Below are 20,380 nucleotides of genomic sequence, written 5' to 3' on the forward strand. Positions count from 1 at the left end.
TGCTGAATGTGGGTGGCATCAACTCACAAGTAATTTACCTCGGTAATGAACTTAAACAAATGCGCAGAAGAATGTACCTAAAACAATTGGCTAATGAACTGGTGAGTGGAGAGCTAAGCCTAAGAAGTACAAAGACGGTTGGAATGCCCCTTGCCCTGCAACACCGGTTGAAGAGATATCGTCCCAAGGACGTTCCAGAACAAACACCGACTCTACCACCTTCTAAAAGACGCAGTTGTACTACCTGCTCATTTGTATCTGGTTTCAGAAGGCTTTCTAAATATGACTGCAAAATATGTAAAGAATCAATCTGCCTTTCCCATGCAACTTTCGTCTGCCAGCCTTGCTTTTCTAAGTGTACCTGTGCTGCTTCTGCTGCAATTGAAACCACTGAAGATGAGTAGAAAATAATTAAGTAACATCTAAGTGCAATATCCTTTAAGTTTTTTTCCATAATTTTATATTTAAGCAATAGTTAAGTAAAGTTAACTGGAGCCTATTTGGCGGTACTACCGAAAAGTTGTACTTTTAGTTTTAATAAGTTTATGGTTAATAAATGGTTTTTTTTGCATCTGATTTGGTGTAATCTCTTTTAATACATTCCTATGAAGGTCACTGACTACTTCTATAGTCCTGAAATTGAAATATGTAGCTACTATAGGTGGTTTTCTGACCTGTGCTTGTCAGGCACATTGCGCCTGAACTGACGAGAATCTATATTGCGCCTGACGGAGGGTTAGTGACTATTCGATGAGTGACTTTCTCTTAGGTTTATCGGGCCGTGTAGAAGGCTGTAATGTGTCGTATACACACGCCGGTCTGGATCTCCTTATTCTTGGAGCCCTTGCCCCAAATTTACCTTCCCGTGGTCTAATCTACATTTTATTGCATATTCATAATCAGATCTGATTCATACACCTGAATAGTGGAAGATACAAGAACGACGATATGCGATTTTATGCACTTTGCTTTTCAAAATTATTTTACTTCTGACTTTCGGTAAACTGGAAATCTAACGGCAAAGTCCTGGCTACAAGACGATGCTGATAAAGATGAAAATAGCAATACTGGTAAATACACTATTACTTACAGCGACCTTTAGAGCCTTTTCTACAGATGCCACCTAGCTGCCCGGATTAGCCGCTGCTACTAACACGATGCAATCTCTTCATTCCTTATAATGACACCTTGTAGGCTACAAGCGCCCCGACTGCATCCACTTCCATGGGGCACATTTTGCCTCCTGGATCATTATATTTAGATATATCTTTTCATTTTTGCAGACATTAGCAGCTCTGACATGAGATAACTTGAGGTTCAAGTATTACAGCAGTCGTAATGATCTAGACGACAAAGTTACACTACATACAGCGCCAACAGAGGGGCTCGACTAGTCGCCCATAATCTCAGTGGGGCGTCCCCCCTAAAGCCATCAATATATCCACCCTACAGAATAAAAAGGAGAAGAAATAAACTCCTCATTTCAGTTCCATTTCTGTTTTGCTTAAAAAAAGAAAAATTTAAAACGGATTTAGGAGCAATGTCTGATGATTATATGACGAGAACTGCAGAAAAAGCGAATGCGGAGAGATCACCGACATGATGGCCACACAAAGGTGGCGCGTTTCCAGAGAGCGTCCCATGGGGCGGATCGGCACTTCTCTACCGCATGCACCCAACGATGGTTTAGACAAGGCAGAATTAAGAAATGCCGCCTTCCCCCAGCTCCGCTCTGTCACCTTCCGGTCGCTTCCTCTTATACGGGAAGTGTCACCAGATCTGGTGGTTTTCTTACTAATCAGTAAGACATCGCGTCTCTACATATGTTAAAAGTCTACTATACAATTTGTTAAAATCCACTCATTAACACGCCGCCGACGTCAAGGTGCGCCCGCGTCTTATAGAACAATGTAAGTGGGTAAGGAGCTCTCGTTGCTTGGCGCACACTGTGCGAAGTACTGCTCTCGTCTGTGGGTCTCCCTGTGCCGGTTCATATCGGACTGATGGGTGAAACATTTGCCGCACTCCGAGCAGTCGTACGGCTTCTCACCAGAATGAGTCTTTACGTGACGATTGAGAGCCGAAGTCTGACGGAAGCATCTGCCGCACTCGGGGCACGGAAACGGCCGCTCCCCGGTGTGGACCCTGAGGTGCCTGATGAGGCAGCCGTTGTAGAGAAAGCCTTTCCCGCACTGCATACAGACGTGCGGCCGCTCCATCTTGTGCGCTCGTATGTGTCGGTCACAAGAGGCCTTGGAGTTAAACAGCTTTTCGCACTCGGTGCAGGGGAACAGCACTTCCCCGGCGTGGAGCCGCAGATGCATCTCAAAATTCAATTGCTTGGCGAAACATTTGCCGCAGTCGTGACACTTCAGGGGTTTCTCCCTTATGTGCGTTATATGGTGTCTATCCAGACTCGATTTGGTGTAATACGATTTCCCACAATCGGAGCAGATCCAGGTGCTTCCCTCCTTGTGTCCCTTCATGTGCGACTCCAGATCGGACAGTGAGGTGAAGCACATCGAGCACTCGGAGCAAACCTGGATCTTCTCTTCCATCTCATCCATCAAGCTGTCCACCATGGGCATGCCACCAGGATGAGCCCCAATCTTAGAAGCCTGCCCGTTGTGCAGCGCCTGATTTTCCAGAAAGCCGGCGGTATTGTGTGAAGACTGATGCGGAGCGGACGAGTTCAGCACGTTTACCCCAGGTTTCTTCTCCATACTTTTGTGCTCATTCTTTACGGGGTTCCCCCCAGCTTGGTTCTGGTTTTCGTTGCTAACCTTCATGCTCTTCACAAACCAGACATTGACGGGTTCCTTCTGATTCTGGGCATTTTTAGTCTGCATTGGGGTGATGACATCCTGAATGATCCAGTCTGCAAAAGAGTAACGTACGTATAGTTTATACAGGTAGAAAACAACAGTAATCACTTAAAGGAGTATTCCGACTGTACATTTCTGTATTGGAGGCGAGCAGAGCCGGTGACACTACAGATACCTGCGGGGTACACGACCGAAAGGAGGTCTGGGAACACTCCCGTCAGTAAACAGGCACGTGCCCCAGTGGTAGGACCTGTGCCTATCAGACATTTATGGCGGGACACCTCTAACAATTCAAGAAAGGTTTTATCAGTACGAGGTGTGTTCAGTACCTGCGGGATTTTTCTCTGGTTTCGGCGTCTGTTGCACATTTTCATAACAGGCTTCATCTTCATCATCATCGATATTGATTATAATAGATGCAGAGTCTGCAAAATAACACATCTATAAGACGTCCTTGAAACCCAAAACGGAGCTCAAAAAGTCCCATTACTATTGTATTCCTATACAAAATCATCTTACTCTCTGCGCTGTATTCTGCAGGGTCTGAGAATTCAAGGACACGAATACATGATGTTCTCTGCCTGTGGCCGCACTTCTATACAGGTAGACTTATAGTTCCTGTCTTTACAGGAAGAGTTTACAGGAGTTTCTTTACCATCAGAGGCAGGATTAGCATGACTGATATCTACTGTATATGCAGGTGTCAACGCAGGATCCACCATTCATAATAAGTGATATCACAGCTCACCTCCTCCTCCTGTACAATGACTGATAACACCTCTATATACAGTAGATAACACAGGGTCCACCATTCACAATAGGTGATGTCACAGCTCACCTCCTCCTCCTTCTGTACTATGACTGATAACACCTCTATATACAGTAGATAACACAGGATCCACCATTCACAATAGAGGATGTCACAGCTCACCTCCTCCTCCTGTACAATGACCTTTGCACACGCTCATTAGATGCATCAATACAAACTATAGGTGCGGGGTCTGTCTACTGATGATAATGTACAGGTGGATTTCCTGAAGGACCAGGGATTTAGGATCTAGAATAGCCCCAGTGACCATTGTGAAAAATGCAGGGTCTCTAATTTTCAAGAAATATTGTGATATGCAAACCCCCCCACAAAAAAACTGCCAAAATACGAATGAATATATATATATATATATATATATATATATATATATATATATATATATATATATATATATATATATATATATATATATATATATATATATATATATATATATATATATATATACAAAAAACTGATTTGAAACAAAAATATTTTCATTTTCTGATGACACATTCCCTGTAATGACATATTATACTTTATTACGTAGCACTGAGATGACGGATACCAAATGTTTACATGTAACAAACCTTCTGGCGGTGACTTGCTGACCGGTAAAGGGTTAATCTGAGATTCAGGTTCCTGCTTTATCGGTGAAGTATCAGGAATCACATAAACCTCTGCGGATCCAAAAGAGAAATGTAGTAATTACATCTGTGAGAAGCCATGGGGGAAAATTCACCCTTCCTGTGCTGGGCGTGGGTGACCATCGTATCTTATCAGTAGACCCACTAGAAGTTATTTCCTAGAGTTGTGTCATATATCATTTATAATCTGGTTTTATTCTTTTCCTGCACCCGTGGCTTTAAGAGAAGGGAGCGCCATCAGATGGCCACACCTCCTTACTCTTTATTGGCCAGCTGCAGAGCCCAGCCCACCAGTAGGAGTGGCTTCTGCTTTAAAAGGAAGATGCGGCCAATGCTGAGACGTCACTGCCGGTTCATTATGGACCCGATACCTTTCGGCTCTCTCTCAGCTCCTGATGGGTAGGAAACGCGTTGGGGTGGGAGCTCAGAAGAAGCTATAAGTGGGGTCAGGCCAAGGGTGGCTCTTTTCACAACGGCAGATCTGATATTTGCCAATGGCCGGGAAAGTAGCAGTGACCAGATGTAGCTCTACTACAAACCTTCAGGAGGCGACTTGCTAAGCGGTAAAGGGCGAATCTCAGATTCAGGTTCTTGCTTTATGGGTGAAGTATCGGGAATCACATAAATATCTGTGGAGGCAAAAGAAGAAGAAGTGAAGGAGATTGTAGAAATGTAATTACATCCTATAGCAACCGCTCCATCTGCCCAGATCTACATGTCCGGGTGACCAGTGGCGGCTCCTGACTACGGCTACTTCCTGAATGGGCAGGCACAGCTTGTCGAATCACCTGTATATACCCATCTCCAAGGGGAAAATTAACCCTTCCTATGCAGTGACTATCCAGGGTCTTTAATTATAGCCCCACTATAAGTCATAAATCACTAGAGACGTGTCATATACCTCATACTTTGCTTTTACTCTTCTTTTCCGGCGTAACTTTAACTTTCAGGTTCAGACTTTGTCTGTGGCTTTAAGGGAAGGGAGCGCCATCAGACGGCCACACCTCCTTCCTCCTTATTGGCCAGCTACAGAACTAAGCCCACCAGTAGGTGAAGGGAGCGCTATCAGACGGCCACACCTCCTTCCTCCTTATTGGCCAGCTACAAAACTAAGCCCACCAGTAGGTGAAGGGAGCGCTAGCAGGAGGCCACACCTCCTTCCTCCTTATTGGCCAGCTACAGAACTAAGCCCACCAGTAGGTGAAGGGAGCGCTAGCAGATGGCCACACCTCCTTCCTCCTTATTGGCCAGCTACAGAACTAAGCCCACCAGTAGGTGAAGGGAGCGCTAGCAGATGGCCACACCTCCTTCCTCCTTATTGGCCAGCTACAGAACTAAGCCCACCAGTAGGGGAAGGGAGCACCATCAGATGGCCACACCTCCTTCCTCCTTATTGGCCAGCTACAGAACTAAGCCCACCAGTAGGTGAAGGGAGCGCTATCAGATGGCCACACCTCCTTCCTCCTTATTGGCCAGCTACAGAACTAAGCCCACCAGTAGGTGAAGGGAGGGCTAGCAGATGGCCACACCTCCTTCCTCCTTATTGGCCAGCTACAGAACTAAGCCCACCAGTAGGTGAAGGGAGCGCTAGCAGATGGCCACACCTCCTTCCTCCTTATTGGTCATCTACAGAACCGAGCCCACCAGTAGGAGTAACTTTTGCTTTAAAAGGAAGATGCGGCCAATGGTGAGGCATCCCTGCTGCCTCGCTATGATCCCGACACTTCATAGCTCCACCATAGCTCCTAACAGGGCAGGAAACGCGTTGGAGCAGGAGCTCACGGTTTAATATTTGAGTCTGCACAAACTACAGTGAGATCGGGCCACGGGTCGCTCTTTTCACAGCGGTAGCCCTGATACTGGCCAATGGCTGGGAAAGTAGTAATGACCAGATATAGATCTACAACAAACCTTCAGACGGGGACTTGCTCTGCTGTAAAGGGTTAATCTCAGGCTTTGATTCTTGTTTTATTGTTGGAGTATCGGAAATCACATAAATACCTGCAGATACAAAATAAGGTAAAGTGATTAAGATAAAAGAGAGAAATGCAAGATATTCACATCCATACATGTGTACTTGAGGACGTATCCTATTTCTGGCCACTATGGGACTTGTATTCTCCATTTTACACCAGTTTCCCCCTCTATAAACTAAGTCTCTGCATTTACATGTTGCACTTGAGCTCAGACTTGCTGGTATTAAGTCTCCCATATCCAACACATGCAGACATAAGGGATTTCTGCTGTCCGGTCTCTGAAGCACATGTCCAAAAGCAGCAGCAGCATTGAGGACATTATACAGCTTTACTAGGCAATGCAGCTGCAAATCCAGTGCTGTGGTGAGAAATAACTTGCTAGAGAGCAGCATAGAGGACAATATACAGTCATACTGAGTAATGTGGCTGTGAATCCAGTGCTGGTGTGAGAAATAACTTGCTAGAAAGCAGCATAGAGGACAATATACAGAATTACTGAGCAATGCGGCTGTGAATCCAGTGCTGGTGTGAGAAATAACTTGATAGAGAGCAGCATACAAGATAATATGCAGTGCTACTGAGAAGTGTAGCTGTGAATGCAGCACTGCGGTGAGATAAATTACTTACTAGAAAGCAGCACTATCGGTGTTTCTCAACCTCTCATACACGAGTAAATGATGAGTTCGGCAGACTGGCGGTAGGGGAGGCAGTGGCTCGTAAGTAGAGAAAGAAGGAAGTTTCTCTTATAAGATTTATTACATAGCTTCTTATAGCCACTTGTGCTATTCATTTTCACAAAGATTGTAGAACCCACAGTGACCATTTAGCTTCTCTCACAAGGGTCGGTCTCTTTGTAGCTCAGGGTTAATTCGTTCAGACTTCAGCTTCCCTCGGGCACAGCCAGTGGCATCATTGCATTCTCGGAGGGGAATCTTCTTTTTTTTCCCCCCCTTTATTAAGCCACCCAATGTATAGTATAGACTGACTGATCAGGCCTTAAAGGGATCCTAACTTTGTGAGGTTTTCTAGTATTTACCTGGTGGTCCAAAACCTAAGATAAGAATTCTCTGTAAAGGAGTATTCCCGAGATGATGATGGTTGGACGAGATCTTGCTCCTTGTGACCTCACTAGGTGACATCTCCTTAGACCACAGAAATGTCTAAGGAGGAGACCTTACATGTCTTGGGTTCAAACACAACCTCCTGATGGGCACGACGTCTGCTTTATAAGGAAGATGTGAAGGCAGACCGTGCACACAGGACCCTCACACCACGGTGCTCCTCAAAAGCTTCCTAGAGGTGAAACGCGTTAGTGCAGGATTACATGTATTCAGTCTGTGGGGTCCACTAGTGAGATCAGGGCTGAGGTTCCAGTGTAGACCAGGTGGTCACTCTATTCAGATGGGTAGCCCTCACAATATAGGGGGATTACCAGCTCGGAGTCTAGGGGTCTTCTGACTCTATCCTCTTCTGTCTGATGTCCCCTAAAAAGGGTTCGCTTCTCCAGAAAGTTTAAAAATAATTTTACTAAAATATTTCTTCTACTTGTTGACTACTTTCACACATAGGCATCCTCAAAGCTTCAAGCTTTACCCATCAGTTTACCTCCCAGGTATTGTTAGCGCCGAGTTATGATCGCCCCGATTCTGTGCCCCCCAACACCCTGCAACTTTACTCACTTAGGGAAGATTCATTCATGCGCAAATCTCTGAAAAACGCGCCCCATAAACTGCACGACTATTCATACGGCTGTGCACTTGTACGGGCGACTCTGATCTATGACGCATATAAATTAGACGTTTTGGTGATTTTTTTTTTTATGATACTTAGTCCACAAAAAGACAGACATGGGCAGCCATTTATAATGGGTCTGTGTTCTATACGTGAGAAACATAGGTCTGAATGAGGCCTTAGTAGGAGCGAGGAGATGTCCGTATATAACAAACCTTGTGGCGGTGACTTGCTGCGCGGTAAAGGGTTAATCTCAGATCCAGGTTCTTGCTTTACGGCTGAAGGATCGGAAATCACATAAACGTCTGCGGATCCAAAAGGAAACGTGAAGGAGGGATGGTGGAAATGTACAGAAATACAGTATAATAGGAGCCATCAGAGGATCGGTGTGAGCAGGTCCCTATGTGTAAGGTGACCGAAGGCGGACCCCCAACTGCAGCTTCCCTCCAAAGATAATACGGGGCAGGTGAACTGAATAACTGAGGCAGGCGGGCACCCACGTCACTCCACTGAAACGCTTGGATACCCTACTGATCTGACAATGAAGGGGATGGGGAGCACGGATACCTTCACCGCTTATTCTGTGCACAGCTGCCTGAGACGGTGCTGCGTGGAGCCGTGTGAGTGAATGAGGAGGATGCCGCTTTCTGCACTGGTGCGAGCCCGAGATCAATGTCAGGAAGGGCCGCAGCACTACACAAGCATCATCTGCAGAGATCTCATATCTTATGCCTCCTTTATCTTCGGCACTATCTGGCTGCTCACCTGAGGACTTGCACTCGTCGTCCAGAGGAATCGTTATAATCACCGGCTTCCCTTCTTTTATCTTGGATTCGATGTCCGGCTTCACAATTACAGATTCTGGAAAAGGAGATCTTAATCAATAACATAAATTGTAATCATGAAATAAACATCCAGAAAGGTAAATCTGACTGATGTCACCCTGCGGGCGGCTGACGGGGGAGGTGCAAACAACCCTTCACATATAGAAAGGAAGGATCGGCCCCCTGTACAATGACGGCCGCATAAAGGGGGTCTCCGGCCTCCTTCTCTGCACGTACAGACATGGCTGACAATACTGGCACCCAAGAAACTGTTCCAGAAAATGAAGTATTTCTGCCAGAAGATCAATTAATCACAATTTTCTCTGGTCCAGTTTTGGGGGTTTTGTTTGAAATTTTGGCCAATTTGCAATTTTTTCTGTTTTTTTTTGTGTTGTTCCGATACATACAAAGGAAATAAACATTTGTATAACAAAACATTTTGCAATAATTCACTGGAACAATTTCAAGGGGGCCAAGACTGCACCTGTGCACCTCTAATGAATGGGCCAGATGCACGGTACCGGATCCTGTGTCCTTACTGGTGTGAGCACAAGGGACGTCTCCAGCATCACTGACCCCGGATATGGGAGAGACTGGTGCCAGACAATGCCGTCACAGGGGCAGTCTCCAGTCTGAAGGCCGACTCTCCGATCACCGGGCATCTAGTGATCCCAAGGACCGATGCTCAGTGTGGATGGAGCGGCATTACACATGGACGACATCTGCTCCATCCACACTTCAGAGCGCCGGTCCTCGGGATCGATGATGAGCAGAGGAGCTTCTGGTACTGACGGGATTCACCCCCCGCTCCTATGGTCGGCCATATACCTGCTGCTGCATCTTTTGCTTTTTCATCCCATCGCCAGGCACAGTCTCAGCTTCAGGATTGAACCAATCTAAAAAAAAAGCCATTACCCTCCTGTGGCTCCCTGCTGTCACTGACCTCCGTGAAGCTTCTCCTCCATTCTCTCTTCCATCTCCTCTCTTCACCTTGTTCGATTTTTGCAATGATGTCAGGACTTCTAATGATGCAACCTGGAAACAGTCAGAGAAATGTCAGGGTCACGATGGCCGACGTGTGAGCAAAAGAAAACACAATTCCAGAGTCCAGGAGGAGAAACGGAGGGACAATTACATCCATCTCCGTCACAGTTTGTGTGAGTACCATGTGTGATGGACGCGGCCATACTGCTGCACTCGGCTGGCTGGACGCTCAACTATCGGGTCATGTTTTCTCGCAGTGCAGCGAAGACAGCAAAAGTGGCAATAAATACGTGGAATTACTGTATAATGTCATTACTGACGCTGCACGGATCTGATAAGTTTATATATTTTACTTTAATGCTACTAATAAATGTCCCCAGAGGTGGAGACGAGTTCTGAAGATCCAGAAGCTCCACTGCAGCTCATACTGAGTCCTGGAGAGAGTCGGGACATGGCCGGCGCTGTGCATGGAGGGGGCTGGCTGACTGTCCCTTCTCTGTCCACACTGGGCCCAATTCCCAATTTAAAGGTACCTTCACACTGAACAACTTAACGATAACGATCCGTGACGTTGCAGCGTCCTGGATAGCGATATTGTTGTGTTCGACACGCAGCAGCGATCAGGATCCTGCTGTGACTTCGTTGGTCGGAGCAGAAAGGCCAGAACTTTATTTTGTCGCTGGATCTCCCGCTGACATCGCTGAATCGGCGTGTGTGACGCCGATTCAGCAAGGTCTTCACTGGTAACCAGGGTAAATATCGGGTTACTAAGCGCAGGGCCACGCTTAGTAACGCGATATTTATCCTGGTTACCAGCGTAAACGTAAAAAAAAACCAAACAGTACATACTTACATTCCGGTGTCTGTCCCCGGCGTTCTGCTTCCCTGCAGTCCTCCTGCATCCTGTGTCAGCGCCGGCCGACCGTAAAGCACAGCGGTGACGTCACCGCTCTGCTTTAAGGCCGGCGCTTACACAGAGCAGGGAAGCAGAACGCCGGGGGACGTGATAGACATCGGAATGTAAGTATGTAGTGTTTTTTTTTTTTTTTTTTTTTACATTTACACTGGTAACCAGGGTAAACATCAGGTTACTAAGCGCTGCCCTGCGGCATCGTTGGTCGCTGGAGAGCTGTCTGTGTGACAGCTCTCCAGCGACCCTGCAGCGATTGGCATCGTTGTCTAGATCGCAGCAGTGTCGCCAAATGTGACGGTACCTTTAGATTGGCGTCTCATACTCCAGTGTTGATGAACTCTGCGCTGCTGTAAGATACGAGTTGTGCACCTTTGTATTAGGCAGCACGGTGGCTCAGTGGTTAGCACAGCAGCCTTGCAGCGCTGGGGTCCTGGGTTCTAATCCCACCAAGGACAACATCTGCAAGTATGTTCTCCCCATGTTTGCGTGGGTTTCCTCCGGGTTCTCCGGTTTCCTCCCACACTCCAAAGACATACTGATAGGGAATCTAGATTGTGAGCCCCATCGGGGACAGTGATGATAATATGTGCAAACTGTAAAGCGCTGTGGAATATGTTAGTGCTATATAAAAATAAAGATTATTATTATTATTAATTTTTTTATTAACATGGCAGCTGAAGGACTGTATGCCACGGTTCACCAAATGTCTTATGTTGGGGCCGTTCATCAGACGTAAAAATCCTCCCAACATAAAGCTCCAGCAGATTATGAAAAGAAGAAGAGTTATAATGCATCAGATCGGCGAGCGCTGAACTGTGCTGACATGACCGGCTCCTCCACATGGTGCATGAGTTGTCGGATCGGACCACACTAGCACTGAGCCGTGCAGAAATGACTGGCTCCTCTGCCAGGTGCTCGGGTGCAGGGGCTGCCAGATCGGACCACACTAGCACTGAACCATGCAGACATGACTGGCTCCGCTGTCTCCTCCGCATGATGCTTGGGTGCAGGGGCTGCCAGATCGGACCACACTAGCACTGAGCCGTGAGGACATGACTGGCTCCTCCGCACGGTGCTCGGGGGCAGGGGCTGCCTGATCGGACCACGCTAGCACTGAGCTGTGCAGACATGACTGGCTCCGCTGGCTCCATTGCCGGTTTTTGGGTTCAGGCGCTGCCAGATTGGATCACACTACCGCACGCTGTGATTTTTCCCCACTCGGACTCTCGGTCACTGTGGGACGTAGGCCGTGTGCACTAACACATTGGATACTATTGGTCCTTTGTATTCACAAACCAAAATTACCCTTGTATGAAGTCGGCCTGCAGGACGTACACAAGTCCCCTCCCGGGTGCCGGTTGCTCACCCACGGAGCGCAGGGTCCGATACTTCTCTGCCGTCACTTCTCTATACAGACTCGTCTCTTCCTCTTTCCATAAACTCCATTCAGGATCAGAGAAAAAAAAGTCGCACAGGTCCTGAAAAAGAAGAGAGAAAGGATCCATTATCATCCCTGCAAGTCTCCGTCTATGATACAGAAAACCGATCCCTTCTCCATCCTACAGGCGGCTGCCATGTCTGATCAGACGACGCATCCACCACTGTGATCCTCTGGACTTCACAAGGAATCTGACCCGATCTGATGCATTTTATATGAGTGCCAGATCACGATCCGTTCGCACCAGCGGCAACTGGAGCAGAAAAAACAGCAGCAAAGCCCGACCCCCGATCCTACAGGACTGCAGCTGGTTTATCGCTGTTCTCTGCAGCTTTTGATTTGTGCCAGTCATTACCCTGGTTACCCATCCACTCAAGAATCCAGTACAAAACTACTACCCTCATCCACAAAGCACTCCATGGCTCAGCACCACCCTACATCTCCTCCCTGGTCTCAGTCTACCACCCTACCCGTGCCCTCCGCTCCGCTAATGACCTCAGGTTAGCATCCTCAATAATCAGAACCTCCCACTCCCGTCTCCAAGACTTTACACGTGCTGCGCCGACTCTTTGGAATGCACTACCCAGGTTAATACGATTAATCCCCACAGTTTTAAGCGTGCCCTAAAAACTAATTTGTTCAGATTGGCCTACCGCCTCAACCTAACGATCCCAGTGTGGCCTATCAAAAAAAAAAAAAACATAATCAGGTTCCTCGCATCATGTTCTCATACACTTTATGCAGTTAATAGCCCTCTGTGTCTGTACTGCTACATACTTAGGCAGTTAACTGGTTCATGCAGCTTTACATGAACACCCGAGCCTTACACTATGGCCGGTCCGAACAGCGAAAGCAATTGTTACCATCCACCTCTCGTGTCTCCCCTTTTCCTCATAGTTTGTAGCTTGCGAGCAGCAGGGCCCTCATTCCTCCTGGTATCTGTTTTGAACTGTATTCCTGTTATGCTGTAATGTCTATTGTCTGTACAAGTCCCCTCTATAATTTGTAAAGCGCTGCGGAATATGTTGCCGCTATATAAATAAAATTATTATTAAATGACACAATCTCCATCGATTTCTGGCAGATTTCATACAGAGAACTGTGACTGAGGAGGAGGAGGGAAGCAGAAACGTCTGCACCAAATCTGCCGTGTCTGAACGCTCCGTACAGATCTACATCCCGGAAAACTAACTATCTGCATAATAGAGTCATAACATGATCATCATTCATAGGTAAATCCACTGTCTCTCTGCTGCTGGGGATCGGCTCATTTAGTCTTTGGGGAAAATCTATCACCTGCTTTGCTCCAGGATTTCGGTATAAAAAAACGGCGCCTCTTATTAAATCTGTGCACTGTCCCCCGGCCATGATACCGTTATGGGGCTTCAGTGTAAATCCCAGAGGTGCAGGATCCAGGTGTGGATGTGTCGGGCCGGCTTATTGCTGCACGTCTGACCGGTCACAGCCAGGCTCCGGGTTGTATAGAGCAGTAATGCCGCCATGTTTGTAGATGCATTTCCTATAGAAATAAATTGCGCCATTCTCCATAGTGCGGTCTGTACAGGGCGCTGGATGTCGCCACTTATGGAAGTCCTGGACTTTCTGCAGATCACAAGGTGCTGGGACCTGATCGTTGCCTCAATAATGGGGAATTGGAGACCTCCAGCCTAGAGAGCAGCACGGCGTCCTAAACTGCGGCAACCATGACAGTGATAAGTATCACGGCGCCGGCTGTCATCGCTGCAGGGTTTAGTGTAAAGAACAAGTTTCCTTCTGTGCGGGCCGAGGACAGACCAGGAGAGGAGGACAGAAACAATAACTCCCGTCTTCAGATCAGGAGGGGGAAATGTATCATCCCAATGTAAAAGCCACTATGTACAGTCATGGCCAAAAGTACTGACACCCCTGCAATTCTGTCAGATAATACTCAGTTTCTTCCTGAAAATGATTGCAAACACAAATTCTTTGGTATTATTATCTTCATTTGTCTAAAATGAAAAACACAAAAGAGAATGAATTAAAAAATTGATCACTTCACACAAAACTCCAGAAATGGACCAGACAAAAGTATTGGCACCCTCAGCCCAATACTTGGTTGCACAACCTTTAGCCAAAATAACTGCGACCAACCGCTTCCGGTAACCATCAATGAGTTTCTTACAATGCTCTGCTGGAATTTTAGACCATTCTTCTTTGGCAAACTGCTCCAGGTCCCTGATATTTGAAGGGTGCCTTCACCAAACTGCCATTTTTAGATCTCTCCACAGGTGTCTATGGGATTCAGGTCTGGACTCATTGCTGGCCACCTTAGAAGTCTCCAGTGCTTTCTCTCAAACCATTTTCTAGTGCTTTTTGAAGTGTGTTTTGGGTCGTTGTCCTGCTGGAAGACCCATGACCTCTGAGGGAGACCCAGCTTTCTCACACTGGGCCCTACATTATGCTGCAAAATTTGTTGGTAGTCTTCAGACTTCATAATGCCATGCACACGGTCAAGCAGTCCATTGCCAGAGGCAGCAAAGCAACCCCAAAACATCAGGGAACCTCCGCCATGTTTGACTGTAGGGACCGTGTTCTTTTCTTTGAATGCCTCTTTTTTTCTTCTGTAAACTCTACGTTGATGCCTTTGCCCAAAAAGCTCTACTTTTGTCTCATCTGACCAGAGAACATTCTTCCAAAACGTTTTAGGCTTTCTCAGGTAAGTTTTGGCAAACTCCAGCCTGGCTTTTTTATGTCTCGGGGTAAGAAGTGGGGTCTTCCTGGGTCTCCCACCATATAGTCCCTTTTCATTCAGACGCCGACGGATAGTACGGGTTGACACTGTTGTACCCTCGGACCGCAGGGCTGCTTGAACTTGTTTGGATGTTAGTCGAGGTTCTTTATCCAACATCCGCACAATCTTGCGTTGAAATCTCTTGTCAATTTTTCTTTTCCGTCCACATCTAGGGAGGTTAGCCCCAGTGCCATGGGCTTTACACTTCTTGATGACACTGCACACGGTAGACACAGGAACATTCAGGTCTGTGGAGATGGACTTGTAGCCTTGAGATTGCTCATGCTTCCTCACAATTTGGTTTCTCAAGTCCTCAGACAGTTCTGTGGTCTTCTTTCTTTTCTCCATGCTCAATGTGGTACACACAAGGACACAGGACAGAGGTTGAGTCAACTTTAATCCATGTCAACTGGCTGCAAGTGTGATTTAGTTATTGCCAACACCTGTTAGGTGCCACAGGTAAGTTACAGGTGCTGTTAATTACACTAATTAGGGAAGCATCAAATGATTTTTCCAACAGTGGCAATACTTTTGTCGACCCCCTTTTTTATGTTTGGTGTGGAATTATATCCAATTTGGCTTTAGGACAATTCTTTTTGTGTTTTTTTCATTTAAGACAAATTAAATGAAGATAACAATACCAAATAATTTGTGATTGCAATCATTTTCAGGAAGAAACTGAGTATTATCTGACAGAACTGCAGGGGTGTCAATACTTTTGGCCATGACTATCATTGACGGGATGTTGGGATGTTTTTTGACCTTTAGTACCAGACCTCAAATTTAACAAATATGGTGGGCTCAAGAAGGGCTTCCAAAATGAGAAGGTAGCGGGGACGGAGCTCTCTGGCCGCCAGTGTGAAGTGCGTCCTCAGTGATCGGTACACCGTGATCAGACATTTGTGACGGTGGACCAGACTCTGATTCCGGCGGTGCGGACGCGGATCAGATCCTTCTCTGCACATGTGCGGCGTTCTCGGCCAGAGAATAAACCCTGCACCAGCTCTGAGCTGCCGCTCCGCTACATTTCTGGGAACGTATGACAGAACATTTCACCATTTAGGTTTTTTTTTTTTTTTTTTTAAAGCAAAGTGGCGGCCAATTTAAACAGTTACAACCTCTTTGCATGAGCGCGTCACCCACCAAATACTTCTGATTATTTTTTTAGATCACAGCAGCCGGAGAAGAGGAAAACTCCTGTTGCTGTAAGGAACAAGGTTAAACATCCAAACTGCTAATGAACGGGGCAGATCTGCGGGCGGCTCAGTGAGTAAATCACCGGCGGTCTGAGGACGTGTCCGCTGTCCTGGCTGCAGAATGTGTGACTGAACCTCTGCACCCCACAGATGGAGGAATACATAAGGCTACGTTCACACTAGCGTTATGCGGGTTTGCGTCGGGCGACGCAGCGGCGACGCATGCGTCATGCGCCCCTATATTTGACATGGGGGACGCATGCGTTTTTGTTTGTTGCGTTGTGCGGCGCATGCGTCTTTTTTGCCACAAGCGTCGGACCAAGAAAACGCAACAAGTTGCATTTTTCTTGCGTCCAAATTTCGGCAAAAAACGACGCATGCATCGCAAAACGCAGCGTTTTTGCGTGCGTTTTGGTGCATTTTTATTTGCGTTGTGCGTTGCGTCGCCGACGCAGCGGCGCACAACGCAAATGTGAACGTAGCCTAATACTGCCATCCTCCAGAGCTGCGCTCACCGCCATACAGCACACACTGAACCTCTGCGCCCCACAGATGGAGGAATACATAATACTGCCATCCTCCAGAGCAGAGCTCACAGCCATACAGCGCACAATGAACCTCTGCGCCCCACAGATGGAGGGATACATAATACTGCCATCCTCCAGAGCAGAGCTCACAGCCATACAGCGCACAATGAACCTCTGCGCCCCACAGATGGAAGGATACATAATACTGCCATCCTCCAGAGCTGCGCTCAACGCCATACAGCACACAATGAACCTCTGCGCCCCACAGATGGAGGGATACATAATACTGCCATCCTCCAGAGCTGCGCTCACCGCCATACAGCGCACAATGAACCTCTGCGCCCCACAGATGGAGGGATACATAATACTGCCATCCTCCAGAGCAGCGCTCACCGCCATACAGCGTACAATGAACCTCTGCGCCCCACAGATGGAGGAACACATAATACTGCCATCCTCCAGAGCTGCGCTCACCGCCATACAGCGCACAATGAACCTCTGCGCCCCACAGATGGAGGAACACATAATACTGCCATCCTCCAGAGCTGCGTTCACCGCCATACAGCGCACAATGAACCTCTGCGCCCCACAGATGGAGGGATACATAATACTGCCATCCTCCAGAGCAGCGCTCACCGCCATACAGCGTACAATGAACCTCTGCGCCCCACAGATGGAGGAACACATAATACTGCCATCCTCCAGAGCTGCGCTCACCGCCATACAGCGCACAATGAACCTCTGCGCCCCACAGATGGAGGAACACATAATACTGCCATCCTCCAGAGCTGCGCTCACAGCCATACAGCGCACAATGAACCTCTGCGCCCCACAGATGGAAGGATACATAATACTGCCATCCTCCAGAGCTGCGCTCAACGCCATACAGCACACAATGAACCTCTGCGCCCCACAGATGGAGGGATACATAATACTGCCATCCTCCAGAGCTGCGCTCACCGCCATACAGCGCACAATGAACCTCTGCGCCCCACAGATGGAGGGATACATAATACTGCCATCCTCCAGAGCAGCGCTCACCGCCATACAGCGTACAATGAACCTCTGCGCCCCACAGATGGAGGAACACATAATACTGCCATCCTCCAGAGCTGCGCTCACCGCCATACAGCGCACAATGAACCTCTGCGCCCCACAGATGGAGGAACACATAATACTGCCATCCTCCAGAGCTGCGTTCACCGCCATACAGCGCACAATGAACCTCTGCGCCCCACAGATGGAGGGATACATAATACTGCCATCCTCCAGAGCAGCGCTCACCGCCATACAGCGTACAATGAACCTCTGCGCCCCACAGATGGAGGAACACATAATACTGCCATCCTCCAGAGCTGCGCTCACCGCCATACAGCGCACAATGAACCTCTGCGCCCCACAGATGGAGGAACACATAATACTGCCATCCTCCAGAGCTGCGCTCACCGCCATACAGCGCACAATGAACCTCTGCACCCCACAGATGGAGGAACACATAATACTGCCATCCTCCAGAGCTGCGCTCACCGCCATACAGCGCACAATGCACCTCTGCGCCCCACAGATGGAGGAACACATAATACTGCCATCCTCCAGAGCTGCGCTCACCGCCATACAGCGCACAATGAACCTCTGCGCCCCACAGATGGAGGAACACATAACACTGCCATCCTCCAGAGCTGCGCTCACCGTCATACAGCGCACAATGCACCTCTGCGCCCCACAGATGGAGGGACACATAATACTGCCATCCTCCAGAGCTGCGCTCACCGCCATACAGCGCACAATGAACCTCTGCGCCCCACAGATGGAGGAACACATAATACTGCCATCCTCCAGAGCTGCGCTCACCGCCATACAGCGCACAATGAACCTCTGCGCCCCACAGATGGAGGAACACATAATACTGCCATCCTCCAGAGCTGCGCTCACCGCCATACAGCGCACAATGAACCTCTGCGCCCCACAGATGGAGGAACACATAATACTGCCATCCTCCAGAGCAGCGCTCACCGCCATACAGCGCACAATGAACCTCTGCGCCCCACAGATGGAGGGACACATAATACTGCCATCCTCCAGAGCTGCGCTCACCGCCATACAGCGCACAATGAACCTCTGCGCCCCACAGATGGAGGAACACATAATACTGCCATCCTCCAGAGCTGCGCTCACCGCCATACAGCGCACAATGAACCTCTGCGCCCCACAGATGGAGGAACACATAATACTGCCATCCTCCAGAGCTGCGCTCACCGCCATACAGCGCACAATGAACCTCTGCGCCCCACAGATGGAGGAACACATAATACTGCCATCCTCCAGAGCTGCGCTCACCGCCATACAGCGCACAATGAACCTCTGCGCCCCACAGATGGAGGAACACATAATACTGCCATCCTCCAGAGCTGCGCTCACCGCCATACAGCGCACAATGAACCTCTGCGCCCCACAGATGGAGGGACACATAATACTGCCATCCTCCAGAGCTGCGCTCACCGCCATACAGCGCACAATGAACCTCTGCGCCCCACAGATGGAGGAACACATAATACTGCCATCCTCCAGAGCTGCGCTCACCGCCATACAGCGCACAATGAACCTCTGCGCCCCACAGATGGAGGGACACATAATACTGCCATCCTCCAGAGCTGCGCTCACCGCCATACAGCGCACAACTACAGTCTGACACTTCAGTGTGCACGGTGCCGTACAGATGAGCACTGTGTCATGTGTTGCACTAATATTTTGCACTATTAGTAAATGCACCCGGCCGGCGGCCATAACAGACCCATGTGAGGGCATCTATCATGCACAGTCCTGATCTGTGGCCTCCTCTGACCACTGTCTGCAGGACTCAGCTGCATGCTACCCTGCACACCTAGACGGTCCCTTTAAATAAGCGCCACATAACCGCCCAGTATGGCGCACGATGACGCACAGCACCAGCACCGGGCGGCGCACACGCTGCACCCCGCGAATCTGAACACGCACGAGCCACAAAACAAGTAAAGAGGCGCTGCCATACCTGCCGCTGCCACAAATAAAGACGACGTGCAGGAAGAGCGCCCTCATTGGTCGGCTGCCGCCGCGACTTCCGGGGGTTGTAGTTCAGCGGAGTGATGAGCACGCGGAGGGAGCGCGCCTCAGGACTACAATTCCCGGAAGCACCCGCGGTGGTGTCCCTGTCATGTGACCTATAATGGCCAATGAGCGGGCGGAAGCTGGCGTCCTGCGCTCCCTGCTGTGCGCCGCAGAGTTCAGTGATGTGGAAAGTTGTGCAGAGCTTTGTTATCTGTGCTCCGGGCGCTGCAGGCTCTGCAGGGAGCGCGGGGTGTCAGGGGCTAACAGCGCCAGTGTCAGATGGACCAGCAGGCCTATACAATGTGCAGTTAATAAAACGGTCTGCGTCTTCTCCAGTGTGTACAGGGGGCAAAGGGACCACCAGGCGATGGTGCAGCCCAAGAGGGTCTGAGACCCCGGGGAAATACTGATGGGTCCACGATGTAAGCAGCGCTGTACGTGCAAGACCACATGCAGAACATAAAAATCGCACTGGCACCGCATGGCCGTGTTCACACTGCTCCATCTCATCCTTAAAGGGACTGTCCACAAACAATCACCTTTTTTTTTCTTTAATCCAGGATCACTGCTGTAAAGTGTGGCACCGATTCTGTGTCCGTCACACATTGTCTGTGGAGAGATGGCATCATGCGCTGGGCGCCGTACGAGGACCGGAGA

General features: G+C 48.6%; 1 protein-coding gene across 1 annotated transcript; it reads right to left on the minus strand.

Annotated features, from left to right (window-relative positions):
* Positions 1-954: 954 nt before the first annotated feature.
* Positions 955-19,779, minus strand: LOC138661549 (zinc finger protein 773-like). Its single transcript, XM_069746348.1, has 10 exons — positions 19,668-19,779; positions 12,014-12,186; positions 9,755-9,846; positions 8,753-8,848; positions 8,203-8,292; positions 6,192-6,281; positions 4,820-4,909; positions 4,224-4,313; positions 3,155-3,250; positions 955-2,878 (listed from the first exon to the last, which is right to left on the minus strand). The coding sequence occupies exons 3-10, from the start codon at positions 9,786-9,788 to the stop codon at positions 1,899-1,901; spliced, it is 1,566 nt and encodes a 521-aa protein (XP_069602449.1). The 5' UTR covers positions 9,789-9,846; positions 12,014-12,186; positions 19,668-19,779; the 3' UTR covers positions 955-1,898.
* Between the last annotated feature and the right edge of the window lie 601 nt (positions 19,780-20,380).

This window comes from Ranitomeya imitator, chromosome 2 (genome assembly GCF_032444005.1).
Source record: "Ranitomeya imitator isolate aRanImi1 chromosome 2, aRanImi1.pri, whole genome shotgun sequence".
NCBI classification, from domain to species: Eukaryota; Metazoa; Chordata; class Amphibia; order Anura; family Dendrobatidae; genus Ranitomeya; species Ranitomeya imitator.